The sequence below is a fragment of the Larus michahellis genome, chromosome 2, assembly GCF_964199755.1.
Source record: "Larus michahellis chromosome 2, bLarMic1.1, whole genome shotgun sequence".
NCBI classification, from domain to species: Eukaryota; Metazoa; Chordata; class Aves; order Charadriiformes; family Laridae; genus Larus; species Larus michahellis.
Genome location: NC_133897.1, coordinates 94,149,311 through 94,172,889, shown reverse-complemented (window position 1 = coordinate 94,172,889; position 23,579 = coordinate 94,149,311). Strand labels below are relative to the sequence as shown.

Sequence of the window (23,579 nt, the reverse complement as noted above, 5' to 3'; positions counted from 1 at the left end):
TGGGACTGTTTAAAACATAAATGAAAAAAACTTCATTTAAGGATGTTAATGCAATGAACAGCATGTTAAACAGAGCTTTTTCTTCCTTTCCATAAAATTTCTTTTTGTTTGAGCCTTGATTCTTTCAAAAGCCTTTTTCAAAATGCTTGGGATTTGGATGATGAAAAGCAATTGTTTTAAAAAAGGACTATTTGTGCAATTTTGTACTGATTTTCAATTTCCCCAGATGACAGCAGAGACAACATTTTGATCCAAAAAGATGCCAAAGTAGAAACCAGTAGACATACTTTGAAACAAGGCAAAGTATGACAGCAGTAATAGCAGTAATAATAACATCCCATAATAGATGACCCTATTGTGTCCCAAACTGGAATTTCCAGAACCTAGTGCCTACCAGCATCATGACTAAAGATACTTATTAGCAAAACAGCTATTCAGACTATTTATCAAAATACACAAAAACATTAATTTCAATTATAATAGAACAAAATTTGCAAAAATGAAAAGAGAAGGAAAAACTGAATGTTAAAAAGACAGCTCTAAAACATAAAAGGTCACCTAATTTAAAAGAGAGAGAGTGATGACTCGGTTGCCTTTGATTAACGATCTGCTCTTTTAAAATCCTCAGAAAAGTTGACTTTTCCACAAATATGCGTATTATTCAGATAATACATTACATTTTTTACTCTAATAGTTTTCCTGATGTACGCATTTCAAATATTCCACGCCATTATGGTTTTTTTCTTTTCCTTGGAGTAAATGGCTTACATTTTGATCCCGATTCATCAGTAGTGGCAGTGATTAACCCAACACTCCAGTTTATAAGTACCTCGTAACTAGCTGTCTCTTTCTGTATATGGAAATAGGAAGATGATGGATCTCCTTTGCTAGTTTCGCTCATCCTTTCCTCATCACTTACAGGCATTGTTAACAAAGTAGCTACTCAGAAATGAGAAAAATACCCCATCATTCTCTCTAATATTTGTAGGTCAATTAGAGGCCAGAGTCTAGTCCCTACCAGTTTTAATTTCTCATTAATTCAGCTTTCCCTGAAAACTCTGTGGAACTATAAGTATTTTACCTAGCTTTTCAGGAAAACGAGGTATATACAATCCTACTGTCTGTCAGTTTATGTTGCCATCTCAGGTGATTTTAGCTTCTTCCTAGCAAAGCTTAGACTTTAGACTCTGGGAAGTATTTTTCTCCATTTTGTTTCTTGTTTCATTTTAGATAAGCCATTGCATAAAATGCATGTTTTCATAGGCAGGAAAATTCCATTACAAGGAATCTCAAGAGATCTTGCAACTTATCTCCTGACTCAAAGTGAAAGCTTCACAACTATATTCAAGCTTCATTTACAACCACTCAGGCTTCATTTCAGCAAGGCATTTATGTCTAGGTGTTATTCACTTAATAAAGAATGAAGTATACATTTAAAGTTAAACTATTTGACTTGAAGCCAAATGCATCATCCAACTACTTCTAAGGCCCCTGCCCCAAATTCACCTCTTTTATCAACCGTAACGCTGCCTAAAAAGGTGAAATGTAATAATAAAGGATGCAGGAACCTGGTGAGAAGAAGAAACTGTGAAGGATACATAGTCCTCTTAGGATCTGTGGGAAGCATTTAACATGTTATTGTAATAATATGGAAGGAGTTCAATAAACAGGGAACACCATTTCAGAATCAAATTAAGCTGAGTTTCATTGACAGACAGGCTTCTAAATCACCCAGGCCCCTCAGCACTTTCCCCAATAAACGCTCCCATTTCTTTTCCCTGCAAGTTGATTAAGATAATCTAGCCATTAGGTCTGTAATGTAATTATTTAACTACTCAGTGCAATATGTAGCACTGATGTCATTTGGGATTTGGAGGCAATTTCATTATAAACCTTTTCTAAAATATTCTCAGACTTCTCGATGTACCAATGTACAAAAAAGAGCAGTCAATTTCCTATAAAAAGGAATTTAATATAGCCACTCTGAGAGGGTGTATTTTCCATATTCAAATGTTAGGGCCCTTTAGAGACTTGAAACTACCAGTCAGTTTTGCCTGACTTCTTTAATTGGTACTCTGGAATATTATAAAATAGGAAGAAGTGTCTTCTTTCAGAGAGAGTGAAAATCATAACCTTGCAAAGTCTTGGTATATTTGCTTTTCTATTACTCTTTTCAGGGTTTAAGTGTTAACTTTTGCGTTGGAAGGTTGTTTTCGTATTTGGAAGGAAATGCTTATCTGTAGATGGAAGTTAAATTTTCCTGTTGGTTTATAATACAAAGTCACCTTATTAGTTATTGTATCTATAATTTAAAAAGGACATAATATAGTGAAGCTGTTAAAAACTGCAGATGTGCAATCCGAGTAAGTCACTTTTCACAGATTTTCACTACTTTATTTACCAGGACGTTTGTTGTGCGTTTTATATTAGGAGTACTTAATATGTGCATCTGTGCCACTCGAGCTAGATCTTTGTAGGTCTATCAGCATAACATCAAGCCTTAAAAAAATTCTAGTTTACAATTTTTGAAAAATATATTCATGATCCTTCAGTCAACTGGGGGTATTTGCAAAGAAGGTTAAGAACACCGCTTCTGTCCATTACCAGACCACACAAGCACTTACTGCCAAAAAGTTTAAATACATAGGGTGAAATCTAAACATGGTGTATAGAGGTGCAACTCAACTGGTTCATATACATTGATGGCCAGGCTTTGGATTTATTTTGGTAATCCTTTTAGATAGTTTTTCATGGTTGCCAGATTAAGACCTGTGAAGTCCCCAGATGGAACAGACACCATCTTTTAAAAAAGCAGTAACATCATGAAGGAAGTGCAAGATGACAGCACTTTTATAGCTTGTAAGTGACCAGATGTTCCTGCAGAATAGTTACGTGTTCCATTGTTTAGCACAGCATATTACAGGAGAAGGAATGAAGCTCTCACAAGACAACTAACGATACTGCTTGTAACTCGGGTTAGTTGCTTATGGAATGAGCTACTGAAACACAAATATAGCAAAGAAATCAAATATATCAAATAAACTACAGTAGAACAACTTAGGGTTTGTTCACAGTATCTATCCTAATTAAACATGCTTTCAGATAATAGTTTCTTTCTTTTGTCCATGGGGTATTTTCAACACACAAATAGATTATTAATTGTTTTTATTGAGCGTATTCTGACTGTCTTTTACTATTTTTCATGTGCATAAGCTTACTTATCTTCAGCTATGTTCTTTCCATACCTGAAGGCAAGTACTTTGTTAACCTCGGTACCTTCCGGACCATTAAAGTGAAAGAAGGGCTTTTTTTGGTTTGTTTGAATTAGGTGGTTTATGAGCATAGTCTACATGTGGATGAGACTGGAAGTATGTACATACACATTAAAATATTGGAAATTAGATTTTTACTTAGAATTTTGCATTAAAACATTAAAAGCCATAAAAAAGGAGATGCACAGAAAATCATAAAAGATTTAGACTTTTGTCATTTAGAGCATCCCCATGTTGATATAATTATTGCTTACTTTGTGAAATATTTATAGGCCTGATACAATTACGTAGCAGTCTCTCTCTTTTTGATTTCTGGTTTCTTCTTTTTCTGCCCGTATAAACCCCATCATTTGTAGAGGTGAGTCAATCTTACACATAGAGTGAAACAAAAACCAGCGTAATGTTGTTATTACCCACTGGCAAAATGTAGTTTATTCTCTCTAGAAGGGACACATTGGCTTTTGAACCTCAGTCCAGTTACACCACCCACTAGCTGGCAGTAGTAAGGTATGCTTCTCAGTTTTACATTGTGCTGTTGTATGTCTGTCAATAATTGTACATTGGATCCAGCTAAGGGCAGGGTGGCACGAGAGGTCTGAGCCTAGAGCGGGTGGCTCGTCCCTGGCCAGTGGCTGCTGCTGCTGCCACCACCGCAGCATGGAGAGACAGTGGCCAGCATCCACAAAGCCTCAGCGCGGCTGTGCACGGCATCTAGGAAGCCACAGCTCTTCCCACACAGCTTTGTGCTGCAGTAATTTCAAGGCAACTTCTGTTGACTGCAAACATTAACATTGCTTTAGCTAGTCTCACATTCTGGTGTGAGTGTCTATCACCATAAAAAGATCCTCTGTGTCTGTTTCTTGTCTGTTTTTAAAATATGCAGTCGTGCAGTCATGCTGCCCGTTCCTGCTGAGCCTTACACTTAACTACTTGTAAGTACAGTACTGATATGGCTGTGAAAAAGCACTGAAAATGGCACAGGCTGTGCTCAGGAAATACGCCAGTTTAAACACATTCAGTTTGCCTTCGCTTCTTGTGGAAATTTAATCCCTTAAATTTTAATTCTTGTTTCTTGATTTTATTTCTGTCTTTTTTTTTTTTTTTTATACAGGGTGAAAAAAAAAGCAGATTTAACAGGCGCCTTTAAATTAGAACCTCTTTACCTGCAGCATCACCATCAGGAGTCTGGTAATTTTATAATTAAATGAGATGATTATTATTTTGTTTGGACACTGATATTTAATGGAAAAAAGGATTTAAGATGAAAACCGAAATTCTTAAAACTACCTAAGTTGTTTAGGAGCCTATTTCCATTTTCAAAGTGCCCTGGGGAGTTAAGCTTATTAAAGTGCAAGCATACCTAGTGAGATTTTAGTTAATATAAAAAGCAGTTGATGGAAAGCCATTTTTTTATAAAGCATTATATTAGTACTTTTGTACTGGGATTTCCCCAGCTCCAGATTTACCACTGACTCTTTGTAGAGTGTTGAGTAAATTCTTAATGATCTTTTGGTAGTCACATAAACATATTGGGTGCTGTGTATCAAGTCCCTTAACCTGCCTTCCCCAACATATCTTTCTCCAGAATGGTTTCAAGATCTGATTTGTTTTTAGGGTTTCTAAAGTCTGTGACCTTTTTTCTTAGCCACGCATGCAAGCTCTGATTCAAATTTTCAAATACGAAAGCTCTTCACAAAACGCTCACGAGGGACTTACTTAGAAATCACAGGCCCTGTATGGAGCTCCTTAATGGATTAGTGCTTCTCCTTGCGCATACCTAGCAACTGGAGAGTGGCATTTGCCACCCTGAAGCCTGTTTTTACACATTCAGTTAATAAGTGATTCATTGTGAAGAAGGTCACAGCAGTGCTGTGTCAACATGCGCTGCAAGTTCCCTCATAATTTTATCAAGAGGGTGAATCACACGTGGGTGTTCTTACCGTTTACTCTCATTTTTTTCCTGGAATTGCTGGTGCTGATCTGCCTTCTGAAATGTATCCTGAGTACTTTTCTCTCTGTTATGACTATGAGCTCATTGACGTTTAAATTAACACCATCCAGAATGCCACCATTCACTAAAAAGCCGTAGGAAAAACGGACTCCTGTGCCGTAATCCCAAAATGGCAGAAATTTTGCATTTTATTCCTTTTCTACATTTGCAAGCAATGCAAATATAGAACAGTGCAATAAGCAGGAAAATACAGTAACCCCGGAGCTGAGGTTCACCCTCCAAAGGCTAGAATTTTAAAGAAAAAATATATACTGCTTTTTGCCTTTGTTAATGAAAAATACAAGTTATGGCAAATATGCTTACACCACTAGCTTTTACTTAACCACGATGTTAATATACATGAAAAATGCTTATCTTGAGGAGAAATAATACAACTTTAGCTAAAGTGAAAATATGTCCTTGTGACAACTGACAATGCTGATACAAGAACCTTAGGTTTTTGCCAGGTTAAATAGTAACATTGGAAGAAAATCAAACCTTTCTTAAAACCTTTCTTAAACTTCTGCTTTCAGTGAGGCCGCCTAGTTGGCCTGAAAACTTTATTTCCCCAGTTGGATAATAAGTTGTTCAGCCTTGGTCGTGCCTTCAGAAGCTGTGGTAGTATGTTATGTGATCTGAACATAACGATTCCAAATAGATCAGCTGCTTACCAGCAGTCTACTGATGCTACATTTCTCTATGCTCTTTTCCCATTTGATACCAATTTTCCGAAGAGCTGAACAACACTTTTCAAACGCAGATGCCTCTAGTTAAACCGTTAAATCCAATCCACACTTATGCCTTCAATAAAAATAGTCAAATTTGCAAAGGTGCTAGGCTGTTACAGTCGCTATTGAACCCGGCGTGATTTGTGGGATGTCAGCACTCCTGGAAATAGGACTTGTCTAATGGAGGGTCTTATTTTCTGAGTATGTCACAGGTCTGAGAATTCCCATCATGGTTTACAAGGCAAATGAAGTAGCATTTTTGAATTCGCTCATCTCTTACTCAAGAATTTAAATGAGCGGAAAAATATATCTATCTGTGAGCAATTACTCTTAATAACCATATGGCAATTATGTGTGCCCCCAAAGGGAAGGTCTTTATTTTGTCATTAATTATAATTTTATGTGATTTGCATCATCACACCAGGAAGATTATACTAGCTTGCCTGGCAGCCCGGGATATAGGTCAAATCCTAATGGCACTGTTAGAAGAATGCAGCTTTATACTCTATTGTGAACGCCACATACGCTCCCACAATGCAATTCCTCCTGGTTAAATACAGATGTAAGACTAAGGCTTGTAATCAAGGACTGATCATTGATTGCATTCTGCTTCACAGCTTGTGAAAGGCATTGTTGTGGATCATTAGACACAGCCCCTTACAGGAGCGTAGGTTTATTTATCTGTCACCAGTTGCTTTACTCTCTTTGCTACCCGTCTTGCAACTATCAAACAAAAATGGCTGCTACAATGCAGAAAAATATGAATGTTATCAAATTACCTCGTTACTGAGCTGAGATAACCACGTTCGTTTCCTGAAGTCCAGGAACAGGTTAATGATTATTGGTTGTTGTGTGGTGGGGTTTTTTTCATCTGGAAAGGAACCTAGTAACAGGTTAAAGAACCAAATGGTTGCAGGGAGGAAGGACCATGCTTTTCCTCATGTTTTGACTGCATAGATGAGGGAACATTGTCAAGAGAACTTATAACACAGGAAATAGTCTTTTTACCCCCGGAAAATACAAAGGCTGAGAATTACATAAATGGTGTAAACTGGTCGAATTCAGAAGCTACGGTTCTATATAGCACCTTGCAGTTCATAATTCCGGAAGCACTTAGCACTTCCCCTTGGAATTTAAATACATACTTCCCTATGAAGCTTATGCTCCACTGTAGAATAATAAAGCAGAATAAGAAAGCTAACCAGATGCTTCCACGTTTTCCTCAAGAAGTGCTTTAGATTTTAGGTCAGTTTAATTTCTGTCACTGGTTTACTGCAAGTAATCCCACTTTATGTTACAGTTTCCTTCACTGTGAAATCAGTGTAATTACCTGATTCAAAGAAAAGGTAGATGCATCTTGACTCTGTGTGCTCATATGAAAAATAACTAACAACACCCTCTACTTGCCTCCCTGGACTCTTTGTGGCGTGGTCAATCTGTGTTTGTGAGGGGCTTTCACAACATCAAATGAAAAGCCATTAAAAAAAGGCAGAATACTATTCTCTGAACAGGAAGAGGTCAATTCTGAATCAAATTTTCGAGTCACTTATCAGACATGCTAAAGAATTAGCAACAAATATATGAGTGAATATAAAAGGTATAAAAAGCAGAGGGTGAGTGATGAAGTGAGTTCAGGGATTCTGCAAACTATTCCAAACAAAATTAATAATTGCCATTTTATCTACTACTTCTTTTCCTTACAAGAGGAAAATAAACACAGTATTTAGTCCATCATCTCCACAAGACCTGAAGTATAACAGAAAGGAAAACTGTGTTTCTTCTCCTGAAAAATGTTTTATTGTTAGTGGTATATTCTGACTTGCTAAGAAATGAAGCTTACTGCAAGCACCTTCATTCTGCGTACTGTCGAGTATCCTGCTAAGTATTTAGTAGTCCTGTTGACACTGATGATGCTGAAGTTTGTAGCAAACATAAAGGATAGCTAAGATACAGCTTTTTCAATAGCATTAAAATGATTGTAGGTTTTGGCTGTCGTGATGAAGCAATGTGAACTTTTTTTCTTTAACTTCCAGGCCTTGTAACAGATTATCGGGTAAGTGTAATAATTAATACTATTACTTGTATACACCAATATTCCCAGGACTTTTATTTTCTATTTTATTTTCTATTACTATCATAAGCCTCAAAAACTTATGTTTCTTTCCAGGAAGGATGCAGCTTGCTAGATTTTTAACATTCCTCAAGCTGAAATTTTAAACTCTTTTTTTTTTAAAAAAATTGTTTAAAACCAGAAATCATCTTGCATGTGTAATATCTCAAGGTTTAGGCAGTAGAATGAAATGTCCTAAAGATTTTTTTTTCCTTAACATAGTGAATAATACATTTTTTTAAAAGCACTTGTGTTTTAACCTTTAATCAATAAAAACACTGTTGTTTTGGAATGGAAAATGGGCCTGTCATTGTAGATGCTAGCCCCACAACTATAAGCAAGCCTGTGTACATGAGCTTCTACGATGCTTATTTTTCCAAACCCTTCAAGGAGAATTCAGGATGCACAAAGAAAATGTGATTTGCCTTGTGACCCTTCCATTCTCACACCGATCTCCTTTTCCGACTTTCATTTGAAAATTTTCAGCATTAAACAGTCACACCAGGGCATTAATCAGAAATAGACACTTCTGTTATTATTTGACCCACCTCTAGCAACTGCCTGTAGGATGTGGCCATGCGCTACGCTTCAAAATCATTGCAGAATGTACAATTTCTGCAGTATCGCTGCAATGGTAACTTCTAACGCAGGTGCCCTTCCTTCTCCCTGGTTTGCAGCACTGGCAAATCCCCCTGGGGAGGAGGTTCCGCGCCCTGAAGCTCTGGTTTGTGCTGAGGATGTACGGGGTCAAGGGACTGCAGGAGCACATCCGCAAGGTGACTGGAATTTGCTTTCTTGGGTAACCTGTGGTGGGATGGCAAGGGAAAACGAACTTGCTGCCTATCTACTCTCCGTGACTTCTGTACACAACAGAAAGCACAGACAGCAGGTTTTGGACAGCTGGGTTCGATAGGGGTACTGCTTCTTTGCCCCATGTAGTATCACAGTTTCATATCATGGCAGGATCAAAGCTGTCACCTGTTTTCTGTTAATCTTTAGAGAAGACAGGTCTAGGAATTTGGAATTTCTACAACGTGGGACCATAGTTCCTTCTGAAATTAAGCCAGGGCACTTTAGTGGTTTTATTGGGGACAAACATGTTTATTCATGACTTCTTTGTTTTATTAATGTGCATGCATCGATAGCATGTTTAGGTTATGATTCCAGTCATTGGGCTGCATTTATGGTACAGTAACTTACTGGGCATGTCTACCTCTGCTGTTTCTTTGTTTCCTGTTTAAAAGCCACCTTTTTTTAACAAAAAAAAAAAAAAAGTGTACAAATGAGTACTAAGTTTATTCTTGATGTAAAAAGACAGAAGCTTTTATCACTAAAAACTACACCTGGCGCCAGTCTAAATTATATATATACTTCTTCTGTAGCCGTAAAGTCAAATTCAAGCATGTCTTTCATGTTTATGAAGTTTAGGGAAACTTCCAGTGAGGGGAGATCTATGACTTGGCTCTGAATATTTACAAAAATATCCATTAGCTAAGAGTCTGGTCTAGTATAGCAAACTCTCTGCAGACACACATTCCTTTCTGTTGTGGTACTAAACAGATTAAATCCTAAGAAAAGCTTTTTCCACTGTTGTGAAACTCCTGCATGATTTCTTTTTGATTTTAAAGGGTTCTGGGATGGAGGATACCCTCTTTGCTTCTCATTTTTATCACACTGTAATTTTCAACGTACTATACAGATATCTGAATTGGATTTTTATCCTTAATGAGGCTTTCTGAAATAAATTTTGACAACAGTGGCAATCCTGATGTTCTGTCATCCTTGTGGCAATCTGCTACGTACCCTTCTGATGAAAAATTAATACAAGGTTTGTTCTCACTTTACTAGGCTACCATTACAGTTTCTAGTGGGTTTCTCTCTCAGGTTAGATTTCTGGAAACTGCAATCATTTTAATATCAGGCCAAGTTTTTAAGTAGGGCTCCATCTCTCACTGGGAAAATAAAGGGTTGGAAACCCCATATGAATTACTCGGCCTTTTATCAGGCTGATTTCCACAGTTCAGTACTTACATTCCACAAGTTCCCTCTTTTCCTGTCTCACAGACATTTCCCTGAGTGTCCAGCCAAAAAGCGCTTGTCGTGCTAGAATTATAGCTGAAGATCTCTTTTTTATACTTTCTGTGACAACACAGTTCAGGATGGCTAAGCAAATCAATCTTTTCTTAAAGATACTGGCTCCAAAGTGAAACTCCAGTGTGTTCCCTTGTTTGTAAAGGTAATTCAGACTGCTAGATTTCCAAGGGCTTGTTGAACTGATTGTGTACGTTTAATATTTCAGTAAGGACTAAAATGTTCCCTGGTGTACAGAGAAAAATAAGTTATGACCTTATGTTCACAACTTTGAAAGGGCAAGAGGGGAAATTAAGTACAGAATTTGGGTCACTGTATACATGCGTCAAACTGGAACCATTAAGGTAATTTCTCCTCTCCCCCCTGCCCCGCCCCCTCGATGAGTGATGATTAAATTCAGTGGGTTCCAAAGCAGCTTTAAAAGAAAGTCAATTCTATCTCTAGCAGTTCTCTGTCAAACTTACATTTCAAGAAATAACTGCATTTCATTTGCTCCCCCCTCTGTGGGTATTTAAGGTATCTCTCACGAGTTTGCAGACACATTGGTAAAGTTATATCAGTCCAGTGGTTTTAGACTTCTAGGTAGGCTTCTTTTGCATAGCCAGGTGTTACTTACAAAGTGATTTGAAATTTTCAACAGCGATGAGCTTCTAACATATTACGAGGGAAAAAACACTGCACATTCTTAAGCTTACCTATGGAAGACCAAAGATATCTGCAACTCTCTCTTCACAAATATTTCTTTTTTTCTGGATGTAAACTGCCACAAAACCCACATTTGTTTCTTTTTTTTTCTTTTTTATTTTTTTCTTCTTTCTTTTTCTCTTTTCTTTCTTCTTTCTTTTTCTTTTTTTTTCTCTTTTATTAGTATGCTTTAAGAAAAAGATGTTTGTTATGTTTACAACCTTAAGGTCTGCATCAAAATAACTAGATAACCACTGCAACCTGGCATTTGCTCGTACTGAGGAAGGTATGTAGGAACTAAAATATTCCTGTGAGATAAGAATGTGTGACTTGGATTTAGATACAGTAACTTCTTTTGTTTTCCAAACCTTCCAGTTATGCACTCCTTTCCCACACAACATGTAATATTAACCTATTACAAAGTACAGGTTTTAAAGCAGTGGTAAAGGGGAGGACAGTCATCTCTGAAGGATGTGGGGAGAGAAAAATAAAAATTTTGGAGGTAAGTCCCAAAGCCTCAGAGAAGATGTACAAAGAGGGCAAAACCAACAACAGTAATAGTCGTCTGGACTGATTCCAAACACTCAGAGTCAGTATAAATGTGAAACTCAAATGGCCCATTTGTAAAATGGCCCATTCGCAAACTGCTTGACCATATATTACTCCTTTGTCGGTTTAAATCCTCTCAAAGAGCTCAGAAGTAATTTGAGAAATTTAGCAGTTAATGGTTTTGTATGTTATGCCCACAAATATTCAGACTCAGATGAATCCTTCGTAGGACCAGAAGAAATCAGTGCACTGCATCCTTCTTTCTTCACCAAGGATAATGAATTCCATTAAACATTAACAGCAGAGACAAAGAAACTGTAACTGTACAGAACAGCAATGCCAGAGGTAGCATTTCAGCTGGGCAGGGGCTGTTGAGAAGACTCTTTTGACAGCATTTTCCTTCAGAGTGTAGTGGGATGAGAGCTAAGGCAGGCAGAGAGGTGAAATCTATAGGAGGGAAAGTATGAAGTGATCAAGGCTAGGCAGGTATGCTTATTTGTATATACACATTAATGTACTCTGATGCTTCACAGAAGCTCCCTTCAGTCAAAACCTATTTTAGTTCTTGAAGGCTTTGCCCAAAAATCAAAACTCAATTTAAAGACCTCAATGCAGGAGCCTTTATACTTATATTTATACTTAGTTATATTCACATACACACATACACATTTTTTTTTAAATAGGTACCACATCTTAATGCCTCACAAGTTTACTGCTCCCATTAGTGATTATGTAAGACATTTCCCTTAATCCTGAATAACCAAATGAATTAGATCCCTTCCGCTTTTTCCCTTCTCACTGCAGAAGAGCAATGGTTATTTACCTGAGATAGTGATATAGAAAAATTCCTTACAAGCTTCTTTTTTTCAATCTGCTAAATTTCACTGTGAAGAGAAGAACTGGTATTAATTCTGTCCCTACACACCAAGACTTTTCAGGCCACGAACACAGTCCATCTGATTTCACTTTGGGAACCCGCGTGATAAAGGGATTGTCCAAATGATATTGCTAGAAACACTGTGTGAGTTGGTTTGTGTGCATCCACGTTTTTGTTAAATTATGTAACAGCGTTAAGTAGTTTTTAAAGGCTAAATAAGATTTGAACGTGAACTTTAAGATAATGGTGCTAGGGACACAGCATGAGACAAATGTCAAAATCAAAAGCATTTGGAGGGTTAAAATATCCATAGGTCCTGCTTGGTACGTACACATCCAGCAGAAAACTGGGAACGGCCTGTCAGTTTTTACCTCTCCTTCTTTCTTATCCTTAGTTTCAGTGCTTGTGGTTCTCCAAACAGGACTTTATTTTCACAGTTTACCTGCCTGTCTTGAAAAGTTGAAGCACTAAAGCCACACGCGTCCCCCTGTGAGTTATTGCCGTGCTCACGTCCGGAGTGTGGGTACAGCTCTCGGACTCCCAGAGGCAGTGCGATACCTAAAAGCCCTTTGGTTTTCCAGAGTTCGAACTTCCAGACTTCATAATGTTTAACTTTATTGCGTTTAATGATGTTTGGTTGCAACAATCTTTGTAAAAGCAATTCAGGATAATAGCTTATGGTTCAAAGGTGCAGGGCCTGGGGTAATTGTGCTAAGCAAAGCTCTACAGGTGAAACTTCAGTGAAACCTCCGCTTTCTCGCCTTCCCGTGCTGTAAAAGCTAAAGCGCTCGGTGCCCCCCAGTGGCTTTACAAATAATTGCTACTTGCTGCGACGCTGTGCATAAAAAGTACGTGCATCCAGACATGAATACAAAATACTTCCAGAACTTTGATTTGTCTTTTACTGAATATAATCTATCTTTCCTCGATTTTTCTTCTTTCAAATTCCTGAAAACCCCTCTAGCGCCAAGAGTGAGACATAAATAAATAAAGAGACATAAAGAAAGAGACATAAAGAGACGTAAATACCCTGTACAGCATGGGTCCAGAATTTTCTTGTACAAACTCCCTGCAGTAAGCCAAATCTTAAATTTTTGTTTTATTCAGTTCTTACCCAGGTAAATTTTGATTAAATTCAGCGGGTGATTACATTCAGCGGAACAGTTGTGAAATTCTCATCTCATTGAACATGATTTTTTTACAGCTTTGATTTCCAAGATCTAGTATATGCAGTGTGAAATTTTGCAGAGTTGTGTAAAAGACATCAGTTTGGTTAAGGCTACAGAACAGGAGGATAGGAGGAGGCAGTAAAAGATGATTACAACACGTGTGCGTATTTCACGTATGTTTTCCATGCACTTATGCATACAAGTATCTGTATGTATACACATACGTCTGGTCAGTTTTCATAGATGTAAACACGTGCTGTTTATATTAGCGGACCATTCAAATGCCTTGGAAAGGACTGGGCATTTTATTGGTCTCATTCCTGACTCAAAGGGCTTTCGATCTAATTTTAGAGGGAGATGATAAATGGATGTAACAAACAGCAGAGGGGAAGTGGTAACAACAGTAAAATTGGCCGGTTGCGTAGGGTACCAGTATGCCCAATATGAAGGTTTTGAATCAGTGTTTTGCTTCAATATAAACAATGTTTTTTTCTATTTTAAGAAATAAACAAACATCAGAAAGCTATGATTAAGATTGCAAAATGTGTTTTCTTTCTTTCTTTCTTTCTTTTTTTTTCCTTTTTTTTCTGTAGTTTCTGTTTTGCCTTCTTCTTGCCCTTTTGGAAGCAGTTCCTGTGAGATGAAACATTCCACATCTAACCCTGGCCCAAAGTGCAATGTTTCATTTTTGTTTGATGTCTGTCCGTGAACTTGCAAAAAGGCAAAGTGCAAAAGCAGGAAAAGACAAGGGCTTAGTTGTTTATTTTTATAAAATTATTTGCAATCATAAATACATAAAAGTTAAGGAACTTCTAAACATCATTTTAGATGTCGATGATAATTTTTGGTGCAGACTGGCTATTGCGTGAGGGAAAACTGTAATTCTAATAGCTGGTTGCTGCTGTCTCTTTTTTGCTTTTAGGGTAGTGAGCTCTAAACTGGCGATAGCCAGGGAGAGGGGGCAATGGATAAGGTACCTGATGAGGATATGGGTTCTTTTTTTCCAAGTGTTTTTGAATTCATTTTCTGTCTGGGGGAAAGCAAAACGTGATATGAGTACACAAGCATCACTGACTGATGTTAAGATTTCCCAGCTGATTGTTAGTATGCCTGTTGTTGGTATTTTTCCTGATTGATTTTGGAAGAGCAATGGTTTCCTATGCTTAAAATAATTGCTCTGGTTTGGTGTCCAATGTCACTTATCTCCCCCCCCCCCCCCCCAATAACTTTTAAACAGGTTGGCTGAGGTTTGCTATCCATTTTCTTGATTATACTGCCATCATACTTTCTTTTCAGCTGAACCTGAGCACCCAGGTCAGAAGAGTGAGCAAGTTCTGCCCTTCTTCACAGTTATTTTCCTATTAAGTGAACTTTTCTAAAAAGTGTATCTTTCCAGCTTATTCTGCCTGGGAATTGTGATCATTTTCTCTATATATATCTGTGCATCTCCCTCTCCCCACAATAAGTTTGGGACTCTTTAGCCATTCTCAACCAAAACTGAGAGTGGCAGAAAACCTAAAGAAGAGTTATTGCAATTATTTACTATTAATCTGGTATCATGACAGTTATAAAACTGTGCTGAAACTTTTCATTAAGAAACAGGCTAGTACTGCCTAAGATAGACTGAGCTACTAATATAGTAACAGCTCAATATGGTCTCTGAAAGTCATAAATGGGATTTAAGTTAACATAAACAGATGGTGATATGTGAATAGTATCACATATCAGAAAAGGGAACTGAGAAAAAAGATTAGGGATGGAAACAATTTAGCACATCCTTTCTCTTGACGAATCAAATTTATACAACGTAGATCTTTCTCTTCCCAGCACATCAGGCTGTCGCATCAGTTTGAACATTTCGTCCTTCAGGATGAAAGATTTGAGATCTGTGCTGAGGTTGTCTTGGGACTAGTCTGTTTTCGGCTGAAGGTAAGGCAGCTAAGACCCTCTGTCATGTTTTATAGCAGTATAAAAACCTGCAACAGAATATAGTCTTTGTAGTTAATATACTTAATTATTTTTTAAGGAAAGTAGTGGGAGTTTGCGTAGAATAAAGCAGATTAAAGAAAGAAGCTTAAGACAATTTCGTTAAAACTTAATCAAATGCCTAAGAGAAGTTCCAGCATATTAGGGTATGGAAATATATAGTCAGGACAAACAAATGGCCTTAGTCTACCTGGTCATCCACAATTACTGTTATATTCTAAGTTTGATGGGCTTTGATGAAGATGATTGTTTTAATAGATTTTCATATACATTTGTATATGATGCACGTGTGTGTGTATTAGATGTTTCTTGTCAACTTAATTTTATATGTGCATATATTTAATATACAATTAGATATATACTTATATATATAATGACTATCATGGATGAAGATTAGAATAGTAAACTTTTTTTTGTTGTTTTCTTTAAAGAATACATTTTCATTTTTAAAATCCTACAGTCAGACTGGGAAAACTGGAGGAAGATATGAGTAAGAAGAGCTTGCATAGGAGGCCAGCTTCCCAACTGCCCTTGGCCCCCGTCTCCTTTTGCTGCACATGACCCTTTTGCCCCTCTTGGCCTTTCATTCCCCAAAATCTTTATAAGCGCCAGGTACACTGATGTAGAGACCTTGCCTGCCAGTAACTGGAAAACTCACTCTGCACTCGGGGCGTAAGAGCTGCAGTAGTTGGGGGGGTTCACTCACCTCACCAGACATTGCAAGGGGATCAATCTCTTGTTTTAGGTAAAGAACTCATTTAATAGAGGAGTTTGCAACTAAAGCCTCTGTAAAGCACTGGGTTGTGGCACTGAATCTGAGCACCAAGCAACAGTAATAACAGCACTGGTGTTTTCTAGTTCACATGTTGTTTAAAATAAAAGAAAAAAATGGTCTGTTTCTAGGGGATCAGATAGATTACGGAATGTGGAGTTTTTCCAGTAAGTAGAAACACGAATGTAATTTCTTTCCTCACAAGAACTTTTTAAAGAATTTGAGGAATAGGTACTGTGGCTTTTAGTGCTCAATAACACAATGTTGGTTGTAGTCTGCTCTCTCACATGGAACAAGCAAACACTAGTTTTGCAGATCCAGAGACGGCTGTTTGTCAGTGCTCTACATTTACTTTAAAGTCTTGGTGAAATAGAGCATAGCAACACAGGAATTGTCACTTCTGATCAGACCAATGCTCCAGAGGAAGAAATCAGATCTACATGGAAAGACAATTTTACAATAGGACGTAAATATTGGACACCTAGCTAAGAAACTTTTAGACAAGTTGTAGAATAAAGGCGTGATTCTGGTGAAAACCAATGTTGAAACAGCAGTGTTTTCATCGCTTGCCTTCCATGTCCAAAAAAGAAAACAAAGCTTAACACACTGTTAGATGAAGAGCGCTCTATACTTTTTTTTTTGCAGCTTTATTTGCTTTTTAAATCACTCTTTCAAAAATCTTCCTGTGATTCTTCTAATTCGTATTAAAATGCATCATAGAATACTTGTAACTTTATGTAGTTACAGTAGGACTGAGGGACGGGAGATTTGAACTGTAATGCTGCACAGCTGTAAACATATGAAATATTTTTCCTTCCTTTGTTCTTGAGAAATCCTTTTTTATTTTATTGCTTAGCTGTAACTTTTAATTTTTTGCCTTTCACACTGTTGAGCAGACAGACTAATAATCTATGACTTTCATATTATAAATATTTCATCAAATGTATCATGCCAAAGGGTTAACTTTTGGCCTCCTTGTCATGTCTGCAGATGAACACAAGTCAAGCTAGTAATTTCTCCAGGGGGGTGAGAATACTGTCTTATTGAAGCTGACAGGCTCAATCAGAGCTGGCTACTGGCTTCTCAAAGCTCTGGGAGAGAATTAGTCACTACTAACTTCAATTTGACGTGACACCCGACTGTGACAGCAGCCCCTAGGTGCAGCCATGGGAGTAGAACAGAAGAAAGATATATAAATCTGTCTCCTGCCTCGCGTCACCCCTGACAAGGGTATTAATGTAACATCGTATAACTGCTTGTACTGCTTAAAAGCTCGTGCTGTGCACTTCATATTAAAGGCAAGGATCATAATTTTAATGATGGATTACCTTTGATAAGAAAGCAGTATATCATTGCCACCAGTGACTGACCTGTAATGGGTGGGGACTTGCAAAACACCAAAGTTGGTCCTTCTCTTAGTTAGGAGCATTCAAGTTGCATAAATAGATTCTAGAAGATTAAGGCTAAGCCATGAATTTCAGACTCTCATCCAAATTCCCTAACAACTTGTGCTAAGTCAGAACAAGGTTTTGACTTGGGTTCAGTTCTAAGTCTAATATGATCCAAAAACATGAGAATAATACATTTATCCTCCATGCCAATGGGAAACTGTGTCTCTCACGCTTTGTTTTTATACGGAAAAGGCTAAGCAAGCAAGTCACAAGTGCACAGATTTGAGAGAACATGTTTTCTGATATGGATATTTTTAAGAAGACTTATGCCGCTACAGTTAGAAAACTGCTAACTGAGCAGATGGATTGGTCCGTTTGTGACTCTTTCACCGCAGTCAGTCCTCAGTAAGGGAACATTACAGTAAAAGCGTAGCTGCTCCTACCAGCTCTTGCAATTATGTGTTACCAGCAGTGTAATAGAAAGAGTAAAGGCGGTACAATAGCTAAGATACTTCCCCAAAGAATAAAATTATAGCACTCAAGATCAACAAGGTATATCCTAAGCTATTACAGCTAATTGCCCAGCAAAGCTGAAGCCATCTCTTGGTCTGCTGATACAAAAGTTAGATGGGTTCCTTTAATTTGGGTAATAAAGACTGTCAAAGATGTGCAGCTGGCACTTCATCCTGTGTTGCTAAATCGGACAAAAATCCCAAGATTTTTTGGATCCCTTCTTTCATTGTTTTCATTTGAAGCGATTTACTACTGGTTTTGAAAATCTGATGAAATCTTTTGTTTTATTCTCAAGTGCTGACGGAGATTAACTAGGAAAACTATTGATTCAACATTAGCTGAACCTGCAAAAGAACCCGTACTCCTCCGTGCAGTCCTATTTTGAGATTTGATATTAAGAGCATACAGCTGCTCAACGGGAAATCCTCACATTCACTATTTGAGCACAAGGAGAACGAAGTACACTAGAAGGAGATAGAATTCAGTACTGCATGCATGTAGAGTCCCTGTGACCTTCTGCAAGACATTTAACGTTTATATCTTTGTTTTCTGGAATGCAGAAGACTGTTTACTTCCAGTGGGAGGGTCAGTTTACCACATTTCTAAAATCCCCCCAAAACTCCCCACTCTCAAGGATTCTGTGGTGGACACTTCCTATAAAACTTGAGGCAAATACTTTTTTAGGGTTTCTCCTGATAGTATGAAACTTACTTATGGCAGGGATACATTACTTTAACTATTTCTTAATTAATGGTAAAATTACCACCTTCATATTCGAAAGACTCTCTCACAGCAGACATGCTTAAGTGAAGACTGGAAGGTTCGTTTTACAAATGTCAGTACGGGTCATTGCAAACCTTCCTCCCACGTTCGTTTGATTAGATCTAAGAAAAGTTCAATGAAATGGATGCAATAATGAATGCTTTACATGAAGCTACATAGCTCACGTCCCGAGGTCACAAAAAAACAGTCAGCTATCACAAATGCCCCACTGTAAACACTGCTCCTAAACCCCAGTTAATCCATAAATCTCTTTGTGGCTGAAAAATTATCTCTTGCGCCATCATCTTTTTGTAATCCTTCGATGGCAAAGCACTGAGAGATGAGAGAGTGGCTGTGCGTTACTGGTGATGCTTGGGCTTGGCTGCTTGGTGGGATTCGCATATCCCAAACTTACTTCTGAAATTCATCATCATATCCGTTGAATTGCAATTATTTCAGGGCTCAAATGAACTAAATAAGGCGCTTCTTAAGAGCATAGAGGAGGCCAAGAAGATTCATCTGGTCCCATGCCACCTGCGAGAGAAGTTTGTGCTACGTTTTGCTATTTGTTCCCGCACAGTGGAATCCACCCACGTCAAGTTTGCCTGGCAGCACATCTCACAGCTGGCAACTGATCTGCTGAAAACATGGGAGCAAGATCACCACCAGCAGCAACAGCAGTGAAGTAGCAGTGGGGAGGAGGTAATCAACTGGCTTTCTCTGCATTGCCAAGTTTTATTTTAGGGGCAGGTGGGAAAGTCAAATTATGAAGGAAAAAAATACAAACCCTGTTGTTATATAGCCCAGCTGTAGTAGCAAAATCCTTGCCAGTAAGTTGTGTTGTAGCCTTAGTCATTCCTTATCTGTACTGTAGTTTCATCTTGCCTGTTTCCAGGCTGCTCATTGCCATGGGGGCTCAAGCTGCCATTTCTTACCAGTTTGTAATCAAGAGCATTTATTGAACCAGGCAATGGAAATGGGAGGGTTTGTGCTCCCTCCATTGTCCCCATTAACCTCTAGCACACCCACTCCTTTCTTCACAGGTGAAACTGCGAGGTGTTACAAACAATTAATTTAACCTTACTATGACTTCAGAAAGAATCCATGTTGGGGGAAGTTCAGTAACCTGGTTACAACACTGCTCAGGCCCTATCTCAACATGCACACACAAATGTTGTGATGTGGGGCATTGTCATGTCATGACACGCTTGCTGCAGTAATTTTGTAAATGAAGTTAGGACTTCCAGACTTCCTTCATAACATAGCCATATCAGGGAGGGAGGGAGCCCTAAATGAACCCTAACTTTCCTTATGGCAGGTTTTCTACTTTCTCCTAAAGGGTTTGCTTTTGAAACAGCCATTTTGACAAATCTCAGCAAATAGTTTATGCTGTCTGTTGATTTTCACTTTGATCATTCACAATGAGGTGCTACCTGGTATTCTATATTTTTAAGCAAGTTATTATAAGCAGTGATTACTTGAAAATAATCTGTAAACTCTGCTCTGTGATATAGAGTTGTGATTTCTTTTTATGGCTACCATTCTGCTTACTTCATTGTGTGATAAATCTTTGACAAAATCTGCTAAGAACTGTGATAGCAAAAACATTACTCTTCGCTTCTCAATTTAGCTAACAAACAAATTAACAAATTACAATAAAAATAGAAATTAAGAGAACTAACCCACAAAATATGCCATGGTGCCCCCATCAGTGGTTTTCTTCCATTAACAGTGATGCATGAAATATGAAAATATTGGGGAAAAAACTAACCTCCAGAGAAAGTCAAACCATTGATATGTCTTCCTGTTGGAGGCAGGTGCAGTAAAGAGGTGAAACAAAAATCAGAAACAATCTCTGACTTTTAATAAGTACTTCTGCCATTCTGAAAACATATTCCAGACAGTTATTTATATTTAAATAAGAACAAAATAGCTACTCCAAGACAAATAATCTATAGGATTCATTTCTATGTTCACATTTGTTTTAATCTTTTCCTTTTACTGCTCATATCAACTTCTAAAGCACCTGGAACAACTCGCACAGTTATTCAGCTTTCTTGCTCTGTCCCTTGCAAGTGTAGTTCCTACATTTGGGAAGTTGCAAGGAGGCCACGAAACATGCACCGGGACAGTTAATTTGGCACACAGTCTGCTCCTACCCACTGTCTTTCCAGAAGGGATTAAAGAAGCTGACTATGGAGCAGGTGGATTTTGCTGGTGATTCCTAATCACCTCACTTCTGCAGTGCAAACTCGGGAAGGATTAGCATTAATGTGTGGTGCAAGTGGTACATAAGAGACGTACATGAATCCTGACACTTAGGAAAAGCTGACCAAGCTCTGCCTTTCCAGCAGGTCAAGCTAGGCGACAAGAGGAGGGATGGCAAACCGCCCTTCTGTAAGGCTAGCCAGAGGCTATGCTGTCCACCCAGACGGAAAAGCGGGTTACTGTTTCTTTAAGGAATTGATTTCACAGGTAACAGATGAAGCAAGGGATGACAAATTCATCTGGCAAAACCAAGTGATATTTGAGCAGGTGACTGAGCCATTCCACAAAACACTACTCTCAGCTACAGTATCAGAAACTTTGATAGCATCATTCTCTTTAGCAGAACCACTACGAAATTAAGCTTTGCTGCAGTAGCCCAATGCAATAGATTGGTAGACTGAAGAGAGCAGAAAATGCTGGCAGTTTTTGCCTTTCTCTGTTATTAGTTTTTTTCCAACCAACATTATTCATGTTTCATGGCTTGGGAAACAGTGTTCGTCCGTAGCACATATGCACCACACTGACACAATTTTACAGCTTTTACATTATGAAAACACTAGAATCTAGGAGCCAGAGAAGAATTACACCTTCTCTATGAGACAGACCCGTATTTTGTATGTGAAATATATAACTGGGTCTGCCCAGGAAAAAAGAAAGAGATCAGATTCTGATCAAAGCTATCATAGAGTAAATCCAGGATAATTCCACTGAAATGAGATGGACTTACTTTGGGGTTATGTGATTATAATTGAAATTAAAATCTAAATAATAAATTTTGGAAAAGAAATACATAAGGTAAGGCAGCACTAGGCTGAACATAAGAGGATTTTGGTGGAAATCCTCTCCATGGAAACCAGAGCAGAGGTGGATGATGCATGCCTGTGTGAGCCTCGAACTGCTGTAGAACGGGGACGCGGGCAGGATGCACATCCAAGCCCAGGAGAGGTGAAATGTTCCCAGCAGCCCAGAATCAGACATAGGTCCCTCTAGACATTTGTGGGAAAATGCTGCCGAAACTGACATTCAATTAAACATTTTTCAGCATGTGGCTGTCAGTTTTAGAAGCGGCTGCTGTCCACATACCAAAACTCCTTTTGGCAACTAATTTAGAATAAAGATTAATATTAAAAATTATAAAAGCAGTAAATGTAAAGAAATCTGAAGTTCACATATCATCCCAATTCTGGGATGATATGAAGGCCTTCTTAGATTCAGTCTCTCGTACCCTCTTTTCCTCATGTGATAATTCCTTTGTAGACTATTAATGTTAGGTCATCTGAAAATGAAAGCTGGACTATGTAATCAACTCAAGAACAAAAGTGTTGAAAAGAACATTTTGAAAGAAGAACATAACTGCTGTTTCTGTTCTGTAGCTTTGCAACCTATCTCTAAGTGAGAAATACTGTATTTATGAATAGTTAATATGTGAACCTGGATTTATTGTGCCTTGTGTGCAAAAGCTAATACAGTCTGTGCCTATTAATACTGTTTGATGTTAAAAATAATTACAAAATCTCAGAACTGTACTTGAGTAGAATAGCTACATCTCGTGGGAGACAGTGCAGCTACTAGAGGAGGGAAAAAAGTAACTTCTCAGTAACCATACATGTTTCTTTTTAAAAACTAGCAGAGTGCTAGTACAATGCTTACATTCTTAATAATAATGCCAGATTATAAATATATTTTATTACTCATGGTGAAATATTGAAAAGAGATGTATTTATGAAAGTATTGCTAATATATTATACTCTGAACTGCATTATAATTATTAAATTTCTGATTTTCTCTTGCCTTGATTTATAAGATTCTGCTCACAGTTGTTGTTTTGTTGTTGTCATCTCCTGTAAGGATACCATATTTGATGAGTAGTACTCACATTGCCGTTGCCTTACAACGGCAGTCTAAACCTTGAGACATGCATAAACTTGAATTGCTCAAAGATGGAGCAAATGAGAAACAAAACTGAGAACCCTGAAGACTGGAGGGCAGATTAAATATCCATCGGTGGATAATATCTACATAGCATATATGGAGTCTGTATGACCTAAATGGAAATATAATTAGATGTTTAGTGCTTTTTTCTTGTAATTTGTGAGCTGTTGAGTTCCTTTGAAATCTATACCCAAAGCCTAGCAAGCAGACATGTAGGTTTTAATTGGCAGCATTAATAAACGGAAACAAAACTATGACTGTTGTCTGTCTCTGCTTGTAACCAAGCTTTTCTCACTCTATTCATGCCAGATGCGCTCTCAGGGGTCCAGTTTCCCCACTCAGGTCGTGTCAGTGCCCTGATTTTCACCGTCCATGATTTTTTCTCAATGTGTTCTTCAAACAAACTACTTCACAAATGAGAGCTGTTGCGGGAAGTTTCCTCCTCAGCAACACGAGTCTGAAAAAGGCCTGGCCATAACCAGGGG

At 38.0% G+C, this 23,579-nt stretch overlaps 1 protein-coding gene across 1 annotated transcript in view; it reads left to right on the top strand.

Annotated features, from left to right (window-relative positions):
- Positions 1–20,526, top strand: part of DDC (dopa decarboxylase) — a 55,841-nt gene extending 35,315 nt beyond the window's left edge. Inside the window, exons 10-14 of the mRNA XM_074576293.1 lie at positions 4,384–4,460; positions 8,024–8,043; positions 8,778–8,876; positions 15,298–15,399; positions 19,354–20,526. Of these exons, the coding sequence (XP_074432394.1) occupies positions 4,384–4,460; positions 8,024–8,043; positions 8,778–8,876; positions 15,298–15,399; positions 19,354–19,578 (523 nt within the window). The 3' untranslated portion in view covers positions 19,579–20,526. The remainder of the gene's footprint in view (positions 1–4,383; positions 4,461–8,023; positions 8,044–8,777; positions 8,877–15,297; positions 15,400–19,353) is intronic.
- The last annotated feature ends 3,053 nt before the right edge of the window (positions 20,527–23,579 follow it).